The 12,856-nt window shown below is 35.6% G+C and overlaps 2 protein-coding genes across 3 annotated transcripts in view; one reads left to right on the plus strand and one right to left on the minus strand.

Moving 5' to 3' along the window:
- The window catches only part of JMJD4 (jumonji domain containing 4), a 107,106-nt gene extending 106,224 nt beyond the window's left edge, over positions 1-882 (plus strand). The window contains exon 6 of the mRNA XM_090408799.1: positions 564-882. Coding sequence (XP_090264925.1) covers positions 564-848 — 285 coding nt within the window. The 3' untranslated portion in view covers positions 849-882. The remainder of the gene's footprint in view (positions 1-563) is intronic.
- A 6,042-nt stretch (positions 883-6,924) lies between these two features.
- ec (ubiquitin specific peptidase echinus) overlaps positions 6,925-12,856 on the minus strand; it is a 126,720-nt gene continuing 120,788 nt past the window's right edge. For both annotated transcript variants that reach the window (XM_090409683.1, XM_090409681.1), the window contains 2 exons: positions 8,940-8,992; positions 6,925-8,696 (listed from right to left, as the gene is read on the minus strand). In XM_090409683.1, coding sequence (XP_090265809.1) covers positions 7,620-8,696; positions 8,940-8,992 — 1,130 coding nt within the window. In that variant the 3' untranslated portion in view covers positions 6,925-7,619. The remainder of the gene's footprint in view (positions 8,697-8,939; positions 8,993-12,856) is intronic.

Consider the following 12,856-nt stretch of genomic DNA (forward strand, 5'->3'; position numbering starts at 1 on the left):
GAAATTAATGAAAACATTAAACTAGCTATATACAAGATGGTGTTCAAACTAATTTTGACATATCAATCTGAGAACTGGGTTAGAAATAAAACAATTGATCAGTCTGAAAAGAACAGATGAGAGTTCTGAGCAGAATTAGGGAAGCAAACAGATTACATCAATGTGGGATCATATGAAAAATAAAGATGTTAGAGAGGAACTCAAGATCATTAGCATGCAAGAATGTGTAAACAGAGCTGGTCTCAAGTAGTATGGTCACTTAAACAAAATGGGAGAGGAAAAGTTAGCAAAACAGGCATTTGATGGCAGAAAAAGACCCAGAAGAATATTATGCTGTAGGTGGTTTGGTGCAGTTAAAAGTGTCATAGAAGGATGAAATATAAGATTTGGCAATATTGGAGACTGACAGATAGTAGATTAATTTTGAGGAAAATCATTGGTTAATAATATAATGCAAACTCTATCATGTACTACTATCATTTTATCTTGTACACCTCCTGAGGATACAAATTAAGAATTTTATTTATTTATTTATTTTTTAATAGTTTGTTTAACTTTTCTAGATCATCCTGAAAGCACATCATGGAATGGATTGTGGAGAACTCATTCATCTTTTAGAGTATACTACTGACCAATCTCTTGAAAACATAAAAAATAATCAGGATTCCAAACAGTGCAATATATCTTTAAGTATTTGGCATTCACTATATGATTTATTTCAGATAAATAAAGTATTAAATTGCATGCTTAAAGATTCACATCTCATACCTAATCTTGTAGAATATATTGACATTTTGCAAAAGAAAATAATTGCTGTTCTAGAAAATTTTGCAGATCTAAAGTGCTGAAGATATTTAATAAAAGTATCATGCTATAAATTAAAAGGTGATTCATGCTTGATTTTGTTTGCTAATATGTAAAATTGTTATAACTTCTTTGACAGTAAAAATTGACACCCTATTTTACCCTCCGGCTTATTACAAATGATAATTTAAAAACAGATAATCTTTTGGGAAGCAATATAACGAATCATTAGAAGATTAGCCTGTGCATGTGTAGCTGCACCTGGCTAGTCTAGTCTATTAATGGACTTGACTAGCCAGGTGCAGTATTTTCCTGTATTTTATTTCTGTACTATTAGTATCATACAAAAGTAACTTGAACTGATTAGATGTGACTGTTTTTAAGATTGAAGATTAGAAGACTCGACCATTTTGAAGATGATCTGCATTGAAAATTAGTCAGCAGATTAGAAAAGGTCTTAGACAAATGTTGCCAGCACATATGCTTTCAGCATAATCACAGAAATTAATGAATAAAATGAAACTAAAGTATTCCTCAAATAAGTCATAGGAATGCAATGGTGCTTAGATAACACTGGAAAATACACATTATTATTATGTAACACCTTCAGGGAGTCCAAAGGCTCGTCGAGGGAGGGCACCTACTCTACAACTGTCCATATCCACTAACCACAACTACCTTCATCATCTACACCAACATCATCTACTGCCAACCACCACCATCACTAGTATGATACACATTTTCATTTACTTCGGAGACAAAGTAAATGAAATGTGTTCCACTGGTACCACACTTTGGAGACCACTGATTTAGACTGATTCAGTTACCTCTCTACCATCGGCATTCATTAAAATCATTCCGCCATAAACATCCTTCCTTTTACTTGCAACGTATTGAAAGAACTGTTTGGGATTATCTTTGGCCTGCTTTGTGAATTTCCTTTTATACTCTGCTTTTGCCTTTCTTACCACAATGTTTACTCTTTTGGCCTGTGCTATGTACTGCTCATGTGCCTGCTTGGTCACTTTTCTCCTTGAATTCCGTCTACAAATTTTTCTTTTTTTTTGTAGTTCTAGCTTAATGATGATATTCATCCATTTAACTCCCACTTGAATTACTCTCCTGATTCTAGGTATATAGTTTGTCATTACTCTCAAACACTCCTTTACCATTTCCCATACACTATCAACATCCTGCCCTTACAGCTTCACATGCCATGGACTGATCCAGGCAATCTCCTAAGCATGTCATTACAGGTATGTGCTTTGCATTATGGAATACTAAGGCAAGTGATATGAAGTTATAAGCTTCTATATAAGAGTTGTCACAGTCCTGAAAATAGTTTAGGTGCAAACTTGTTTGTCTACACTTGGATAAAGGATTGAATCAAGTATATAATTCATATTTCCGAATTTAGGGACTCAAAACACACGTGTTGAAATGATTATTTTACTTATTATTAATAAAATAACACTTGATGTTTTGACCCCTGTATTGAGGTCATCATCAGGATACATGTATACAGAAAACTAAGCTACATGCTCTTACACTCTATAAAGGTAAATTAAATCTATGCTGTTAATCTTTTTCTTAGCCTGACCTCTAGTGATAAAAAAAAAATTAATTAATAAATTAAATGAAAAACTACAATAAACTCTGCTAAAGTCCTGTACTAAGATTATTCTAGATTTGTATAGTTCAGATTGTTATACCACAATTTTTTTCTGGACTTGTACAGTTCAAGTTGCTATTGAATGTTAAGGGGGGGGGGACTTCAAGTCTTCTTGTATTGCGATTTTTCTTTGGCTTGTTTCTGGTTGCAAATGGGTCCTCCATATCCTTGGAATGGTTAGACCATCATTTCTGTTCAGATTTGGATTATGTTTGAGCATTTCACATGCTTTAAATTTCCTCTCGAACCAGGTTTTGGTGCTGTGTAGGGACTTGGTACCTTTCCAATCAATTCTGTGATATGTTTGGAGTGCATGGTCAGAAATGCTGGTTTTTCCAAAATGGAGGTATGTAATGTGTCATCTGTGTTCGTCCTTATTAATTGGGATGGTTTGCCCCTATGTATGGTAGGTTACGTGCATTTTATTTTGTAAACCCCTGGGTAGGCTAGGTGTGGAAGAGGATCTTTGGAAGAACTGAGTAGGTGTCTTCATTTTGTCAGGGGGTTAAAGGTGGTTTTGATGATGTATTTGTGTAGTGTTCTATTTTTTTCAGAAATGCCTCTAACATAAGGTATGGCAATAGCATTCTTAAAATCTTTTTTTATTTTAGTGGTATCTCTGTGTAGGATCTTGTGAATAGTTTTTTTACTGTATCCATTTTTCATAAATATATGGTTGCAGATCTCATATTCCTGGTTTAGAGCTTGTTCATTTGAACAACTTATTTGAGCTCTGTGTTTAAGGGTGCTTATGACCCCTAGTTTTTGTGTTGGGTGGTGATAAGAATTTTTGTATATGTACTGGCCTGTTTGTGGTAGACCAAGAAGGAGAGACAGCCTGAGGGAAGACATGTGACGAGTGTGTCTAGGAATGGAAGAGAGTTGTTTTTTTTTTTCATTTCAATGGTGAATTGGATACGTTTGTGTTGTTTGTTCAGGTAGCTAAGGAATATTTATTGCTTCGCAGCCGTGGGACCAAATGGCGAAAATTTCGTCAACGTATCTGAGCCAAATTTTGGGCTTTAGGCACGCTGACTCTAGAGCTCAAAATCTTCCATATAAAAGTTAGCTATTTGGAGGGGGGGGGGAAGTGGTGAGCTATTGGCTCACCACGTTCTTTTAAGAAAATTTTGAGAACTTTTAATCTTTTAAGAAAAAGATTAACAGTGTACATTTAATTTACCTTTATAGGGTGCAAGAGCATGTAGCTTGGTTTCCTATACACATGTATCCTTCTGATGATCACCTCAATACAGGGGTCGAAATGTCAAGTGTTATTTTATTAATAATAAGTAAAATCATTTCAGCACGTGTGTTTTGTCCCTAAATTCAGAAATATAAATGCTCATCAGCGTGTAACCTTAAAAGAAAGAGTCAAGTATATAATTTCTTGGCATCTTTAATTTATCCAAAGCTTCCATACTTACCAGTCCTGTAATTCCACATATACTCCCCCCCCCCCCCCCCTCTTAACTGAAAATTCCACACATTTAGCCACCTTCCAGGTCAAGATCATATGATCGCTCTCAACAATTGGCAACAACATAGTTATATTGGTTATAGACAAATTCAGATGAAATTGCTAATTCTAGAACTCTCAAACTCCTATTATATTCCATCACATGCTGTCTGATGTAATTATTCCTTAGTAACTGCATAAATTCCATTTCCTTCCTCCCATGTGTCCTCTCCTTCCAATCTCTCTTCCCATAGTTGAAAGCTCCATTAATAATTACCCACCCCGGCTCTATAGAAGCATCCAACTGTATATTTTGTTCTGCTGACCTCTATGAGGATGGGCTGAAAAGTTCTCAGCCTTGACCATAGATGGCAACACTATCGGCAAGATTTTTTTTTCTAAGTTGGTACATCTGCCATTAGCATCCATGTGAAATTGAAAGTCATTCTATCAAGTAGTTGTTTTATACAACTGTCTGAAGAAAAGTGTTGTCTGTATCCCTCGAAATGGATAAGATTGAATATTGTGTGGTTATAAAATTCTTTGTAAAAGAAGGTTTAACGCCAAAAGAAATTCATTCGAAGTCCATAAAAGTTTTTGGGCACACTTCTCCTTCATTTTCGACAATTAAGAAATGGGCTACCAAGTTTAAACGTGGCTATACCATCCTTGAAGGTGATCCATGTCAAGGGCACCAGAAATCATTGATCAAGTGCACGATATGGTATTGGATGACCGCCGAGTCAAAGTGCGTGAAATTGCTGGGACTATAGGCATTTCAAAAGAATGTGTAAGATAGATTTTGCATGAAGAATTGCAAATGAAAAAGCTTTGCGCAAGATGGATGTCGCACTTGCTCACAGCAGATCAAAAACACACACTCATCTGTGAACAGTGCTTGGAGCGTTTTAACAAGAATAAAACTGATTTTGTGCATCGATTTATTACTACGGATGAAACTTGGATTCACCATTACACACCAGAATCCAAACAGCAGTGTTTTGGGATGCTAAAGGCATTTTGTTTATTAATTATCTTGAAAGAGGTAAAACAATAACCGGGGAATATTATTCCGATCTTTTAACCAAACTAGACGGAAAAATTTGTGAGAAAAGACCCGGTTTGCAGAAGAAAAAAAAATTATCTTTCATCAGGACAATGCACCTGCCCCACAAAGGTGTTTTGGCAATGGGAAAATTAAGGGATCTGCACTATGAATTTTTGGAACATCCACCCCATTCCCCAGATTTCGCTCCCTCTGACTGTTGTCTCTTCCCAAAACTAAAACTCTTCCTCGCTGGTCAGCGTTTTTCTTTGAATCAAGAGGTAATTGCAGCTGTAGAGGGGTATTTTGCAGATCTCACTGAGAACCACTACAGGGACAGGATAATGGCTCTGAAGCATCTGTGAAATAAATGTATTAGTCTTGAGAGAGATTATACTGAAAAATGAAAATAATTTTGGAATTATAAATTTGTTTTTTCATTGTTAGGCCGAGAACTTTTCAGACCACCCTCGTATCTCGCACCAGATAGCCTCAAATATGCTATTTTCAGTTGAACTTCCACTCTTGTTGATTGCAGTTCTTCGGCTGTCATCAACACCCCCCCCCCCCCCCAATTCTTTTCTCTCAATCCTCCCTGAACGTACTATAATACCCTTCATATTCTATCCCAGTAACTATATCATCTTCTGTCAGCCTTGTCTCAAATGCCAATAACCTTTGACTGGGATGAATTAACCAATGCCAAAAATCCCCCCCCCCCCTTTTTTTTTTCAAACGTTCTTTGCATTAGTGTACATAGTGTGCGAAAGCCCCTTAGCCCCTTTTGAATACTCAAAAGGAGGTTCTGTCTCTCCCCCCCATTCCAGACTGGTAGGTTGGTTCTCCTTGAATTTTGATGACTCGAAAGGGTGATCCCCAGCGCCCGAGTTCTTGACTGGTAGGCCAGTTCTCCTTGAATTCTGATGACTCGAATTTTGAAAGCTCGAAATGGGTCCCCCCCCTTCCCCAGTGACTACACTGACCCCCTCCGAGTTCCAGACTGGTAAGCCGGTTCTCCTTGAATTCTGATGACTCGAAAAGGGTGAGGGATATTGCACCCAGGTCCTACACTGCCCAACCCCCTAAGTTCCGGACTGTTAAGTCGGTTCTCCTTGAATTCTGATGACTCGACACTCAGGGTAGCCCCTGAGTTTCAAAACGTTTCAAATAACTTGAAAAAAAACATTTCATAAAAGGCTTATTTTATATCTATAGGGTAGATTAGTATGGATGAACTAAGTATTTATATTTTTGTATTTTAATTTATATATACAGGTAACCCTCATATTATAATGCGGTTTCGATATAACACAGTCTACAAATTGTAGTAACCCTTGTTCAATGTGGTTTCGATGTAACAGTCTGCAAATTGTAGTAACCCTTGTTCAATGTGGTTTCGATGTAACAGTCTGCAAATTGTAGTAACTCTTTAACTTTTCATATATTTTTCACTGCGCGACTTAAAAATCAAATTTTATCTTCATTAAATTTATGTCAGGCCGTGTTATGTATATATAATTTGTGGTGAAATCATTTTATTTTTTATGTGGCTGCTATCCAAATAGGTTTTTGCAAACCTATAGTACATTCATACCACGGGTCGGCTCATAGCTTTTCTTTTCTTATTTTAATTCACTTTATTATAATTTTTTGCATAGTTCAGAAACTCTGTTCTAGGCACCAAATTCAAGCTACTTCTGACCCAATAAGATATGGTAGTTTCACACTCTGCAATGAAATTCATCTCCCGCCTAAAGAATAATCGCAAAACATCCATGCCCACAGAGCAGGATTCCAACTCTTGGTTGGAAAGCAGATATGCTAACCACTCAGCCTAGCAAATCAGCCATGAGGATATTTCACAGATTGTTACTGTTACTTACCATAATTTACATCCTATTGAAATATATGCATATATATTTAAAAATAATACAAGATGACACATTAAGCATCTCAACAGTTTATTTCAAAAATATGTACAAGTTTTAATAAAAACAAATTGGACGGCTTGGATTTGTAAAAATATTTTAACAAATGCATAAATTTATTTACACATGTTAAAAATAGTGCTCAATGTTTTATGAAATGTCAGCTTGCAAACGAAATACTGCTTGGCCTTTTTGGCACATCAATCTTTGCAAACCACAAAATATTTGATTTCAAAAGTCCATGAAGAAAGAGAAATAGAAATTGCATGTTGATTTTGTAAGCATGTCTATATACACTCATGGAATGTTTGTATGGAATTTCAAAGCAGCATATCATTGAGCTGTGGAAAAATTTTTTGAGATCAATGAATCTATACATAGAATTTTAACAACAAAAATAAAGCTTTATACACAATTTGTACCAGTGAGTATTTAGCATGTGTGTTGGTTATTTAATGCCAAAAGTAATGAGTTTTGATTAGTTTCGTTTTGTACTTTCATCAAGGATAAAGCTCACACGAAAAATAATTTCAGTTCAAAATTCATAAGCAGTACTTAAAATATGTTGTATGCACTTGGACCCATTTTCTCCGATACTTTTCTCAAGGTTTTGAAAATTTTACAAAGAGAGAAAGCTAAAAGTAAACGATTTTTTGTGCATTTTATGGGAATATGTTTCTTGGGATTATGTCATCAGATATACTTGATGAGCTAGCTCGACGTCTGAAGTGGTTGAAACCTAGACATGTAAAATGCACAGTCTGTACAGTAGACAGTGGGAGGATCAACAACTTTCTTATGACAAAGATGACAAGGAACACTATTAGTCCTTTCTGAATTATTTTCCTTGCATTGGGTATCAAAGTAGTCTTCCTTTTGTATTACATCTTGAGAGAAATCTGGAGGACTATTTAAGGGTGCAGTTTCACATGCACCGTTTTGTAGAAGATGTTGACGATATACCTTCTCCAGCAACGGATTGGGAAGGTAGTCATTATCCTCATCATCAGCACATGCCACCAAAACTACTTTGTCTGAGAAAGTCACGCTTTTCTTTGGTCCACGCTTCTTCTTTGATGGCTCTACCAACACTGATGATGAAGAAAGAAACAAAGTCTTAGGAACCTGTGGTCCTGGTATTGCAGTAGATTTTTGATGGCCTTCTGGTTGTGTTGCTTGACATGTCCTGATGAGCCCAATTCTCTGTATGGCAGTTTCATAATCGGGGGGCCTTTCAGGCCTTTTCTTTTGCATAACCCCTGTTGGAGTTTCCACAGAATAGAGTTGGGATTCTTTTATCCCACTGTCAGTAGTAGAGTTTTCACAAATAAGATTACTTTCTGTTAGGATACATTTTCCAGTTACCACATGCCCATGGGGATTACTTTCACTCCCAATGCCTGTTGATAAACTAAATTCATTACAGGGCAGAGAGTTCTGTGAGAAACATGAATCATCTTGGCTTTTCTCCTCAGAATAAATGGGAACCACTGATTTTTCATGTTCCTCTCTATGTTTTAGACTGAGTTCAGAAGACTGATCCTGTGAATTATTACTGTTATCATTTCGTAAGTTTAATGAAATATCTTCTTTCACATCAGAATCTAATGAATTGTCTGTTGTTTTTCCACTGAACATCTGCTCAAATCTTGATGCTAAATCCTTTACAGAATGCACAGATTTATTTTCAGCTGCACTTGTACTTATTACAGAAACACTGTTATTTTGCTCAGAACTAACAGCAGTACCTGGAATAGTTGTTAAAGAGGTTTTCCCAGAACAGATATCCTAGCAAAGAAAGAGAAGAAAGTTTAATATTAAATGCAATAAATAAACTTACATTGTTATTCAAACAATATGAAAATGCATATATCATATAGTAGCAAACTAAATTTAAACAAGGTTACATTATTGGGATTTTTTTAAAAAAAAATTGAATGTTTTATTTGAAATTGTAAGCTTCTGAATTGGATGTGAGAAATAAAATATTTTGAACACTAAAAATTCAAACACCATAAAAAGATTACCAACCTGATGGAAATGAGAAGTCTGAACAGCGGGAAGTTTATCTTTGACTGATCCTTCTAGAAAATGAAACAAAGTATCCAGTTAATGGTTGTACATCAGAAAAAACGTAAAATTGATTAAAAGAGTCAAGCTTTGTGAATTCAATGCTACCAGAACACAATCCTAATTTCTCACAAGAAAGTTCTCATATCACTAACCCTTACTTTCCGTAATATACAAACATGATAAGAATTCTATTCTTGTATTGTTCCACACCTCCAGCTTTTCTGCAAGAAAAGGTTGGAAGTGTAGAGTAGAAACAATGGCATCTAAATCATAGCTTTTTCCCTGCACATGGATTGGTGCACTTGAAACCCCTCTAAGAGTGCAATCTGATTAGTTGATGACCCCCCCCTCTCTCTCTCTCATGGATAATATGTTTGCTTTATTCCTCTTCTAGAGGTCTTTCATGGACAATGGCCTGCTGAATTGGCTGCAGTCATTCTTTCACTTTCCTCCAAAACCATAAGAACAAAAACAGATATTGGTCAATATCCATTTACCATCTGACTGCATATTTGCCAAACCCAATTTTCTTCCTCCTCTTTCATTCCATTTACCTCAGTCCTTTGGAACAGTTTCTCTTTCTCACACACACATCTTCCCTAAATGTTAACACTTTCAACTAATCAAAAAAAAAAACCACTTCATATTCTTTCTTTCATGCCTTAACACAACACTAATGTGCTATAGACCTTCTGGGCCAGATTTTATATATATATAAAACCAACAGGCTGTAGGCTGTGCATTCAAATCCCACTGTGGACATGAATTTTGAATGCAAGTGATGGAGATAAATTTTTTCCCTGGTGAGAGACCATCACCAGGGACAAAATTTATATTAGTATTGGAGTCTTCAAACTAATACTAATATACTCTGATATATACATTCTTTCCTCTCTTCTCTCTAAATCCTGATGCCAACTTTGACATCTTGATCCCTAGACTTCTAAAAGGCCTTTGTTGGTGTCTCCCATCAAGCTATACTTCGAGCTCTGTCCATTGTAGGATGTCTAGAAGCTTTCCTTCCCTATGCATCAAAGATTTGCTCTGCAAGAAACTATGCGAATATAACAAAGATCTGTATTTAAGTTTTGTCGATCTGGAAAAGGCATATGATGAGGTGCCAAGAGAAAAGCTATTCAAAATGCTACAGTTGTATGGTATCAGTGGGACATTATAGCAAGAAATATTTAGTCTTTATTTGAGTTAGAATTGAAGGAAGTACAGGAAGATGGTTTAATGTTAAATCTGGTGTCAGACAAGGATATACATTATCCCCTCTGTTATTCATTATCTATATGGATCACATTATGAAGGAAAGTGGTATTAAACATGATATCAAAATTGGAGATGTTAATGTCAGCTCTTTGCTTTATGCGGACGATGTTATACTTTTAAATAAATCTGCTACTAGTCTGCAAGATTCTCTGACTAAATTGAATAACTGTTGTAATAGATATGGTATGAAGGTCAGCAATAAAAAGACAAAGACAATGAAAATAGGCAGAATCATTGAAAATGTCATCTACATTGTGAACGGAGAACCTGTGGAACTAGTAAAACATTTCAGCTACTTAGGCATGATTTTTAGTGAAGATGGTAAATTAAATATGGAAATAGACAATAGAATCAACACAGCTGGTATGGTATGGTAGGAAGTCAATTGAATAAATTCATATGGTCAGAACACTAAATTAGCTGTATACAAGACAGTGTTCAAACCAATTTTAACTTATGGATCTGAGAGCTGGGTCAGAAGTAAAATACTTGACCAAAGACTAGAGACCGCAGATATGAGAGTCCTGAGAAAGATTAGAGGCGTGAACAGATGGCAATATCATATTAAAAACGAGGATATTAGGAAAGAACTTGTCTGCATCCAGGAATGCGTTAGTAGAGCTAATCTAAGGTGGTATGGTCACTTAAACAGAATGGGCGAGGAAAGATTAGCAAAACAAGTGTTCTCTGCCAGGAAAACGACCCAGAGGAAGACCAAAATATAGGTGGATTGATACTGTACAAAGTGCTTTAGACGATAGAAATATAAGATCTGATAGTGTTGGAGTCTTGACAAGTAACAGACTAATTTGGAGGAAAATTGTAGATAGGAAGTTAGTAATGATGTAAATTTTTCATGTAGTACTATCATATCCTGTACACCCCTTGAGGCTACATGGCAGGAATTTGATGATGATGATGATAAAATAAATCATACAGTATTTGCTAGTATTATAAGAGTATCACATCACAACTTAGCTTCTATATTTATGACCATTATTTTGAAAAAATAAAAAAAATTTAATAACAATAAAAAAGGGGAATTATATATTTTATGCTATAGTAACAAATAACTTCAGTAATATAAGAAATGGAACAACTGTATCTGGATGTTTACAAGTGTACAAAAAACACCACATGTGGATTTGACAGACCTGAGTTTGAACAACGTCTGGGATGCAAAACTTGCTAGTACACAAGTAAATGCCATGGGAGCTATGAAAAAAATATGCAGCTTGCGAATTTACTGCATCCGACTTAAAGCACACACAAAAAAAGCTCAGCTGTTTCTTATATATTGTGGAAAAAATCAGTCTATGGAATATACAGTAGGCCTTGATTTAACAGACAAAAAATTTGTCCTAAAGGAAAAACTAAGAATTTTTTTTTTTTAATTCCTGAATAGAGCATGCTTAAAAGGTTAGGTTAGTGAGTTTCAGAGGTGTGATCTAGGTGAGGGAGAGGGGGGTTAACAGAGGAGAGTGATTAGTGGTGTACATCAACACTGTCAGTCTTCTGGTGCAGTTTGGCTGTTTTTGCATTTTATATAATTGTGATTTTTACATATTTTATAATAAATGCATAATATTTGCCTATGACCTCACAGGATAAAGTAAAACAAAAACATGTTAGCATGAGTGTTGCACGTGTGCGAGATTTATAGTCAAAAAGTAAAAAATTTCAGATGTTTGCATTAAAATGCAGTGTAGATGGTTGTTCCAAGACTACTTTTACAGTTGGTAGTAAAAAAAAATAACAAAGTGGCCAAAGATAAAAATTTACAGGAAACAGTGTAATAAGTGGTGGTGTTTCCTATATTGTGGTGATGGATGGCTGTGGCATTGTTAATGAAAGAACCTGTAGTGAATCTTTAAGTGCAGATGAAGAACAAGTTGGGCCTTTCAGAAAATATCAGTGGCTCGAAAATGATGGTGATCTGGGCTACACATTTTTTTCCCCGAGGTAGAGATTGCAGAAAACGTTCTTCGTGGAGGACAAGAGGATGGTGACAAAGACAAAGAATCAGTTGCACCTCATCCTAAATTGCCTGTTATAAGACAGCATATGGATGACATCATACATTATATTAATTCATCATCGTACCCTGATGTGCTTCCTTATTATGGACATTTTAGAGAATTTCGATCTACAAGTATAAGTAATAAGGCAGCAGCACCAAGGTGTAAGGCAACTGAAGCATCATGATTTCTTGAAGACTACTTTATCAATGGGACCTATTTCATCAGAACCTTCTACCAGCAAGGAATTAACACCTCTCTCTCCATATGACAGTTGCATTTCTGACTCTGAAAATTGTGATTCTTTCAATTAAGTTAATATTATGTATCTTTTTTAATGTTTTTTATTCAACTGAGTTTAAGGGAATTTTAAAGTATATTTTCCCTCCAAAATGAATTTAAATTAAAAAAAAGAAACTGTGTTCACAGGAATGGTCACAATGAAAACAATTCTGTGTAAACTTTCAGGGGAGGGGGGGGAAGTGGTAGAAACACTCCCTTAGTTACATTGCATAGTTTTCGATGTGTTTAATTAAAATAAAGTTTGGTTCCTGTCAAATTTATTTTTATATTCTTAACAGA

This window comes from Typopeltis vanoorti, chromosome 19 (genome assembly GCF_054136105.1).
Source record: "Typopeltis vanoorti isolate ZY-2024b chromosome 19, IOZ_Tvanoo_1.0, whole genome shotgun sequence".
Classification (NCBI taxonomy): Eukaryota; Metazoa; Arthropoda; class Arachnida; order Uropygi; family Thelyphonidae; genus Typopeltis; species Typopeltis vanoorti.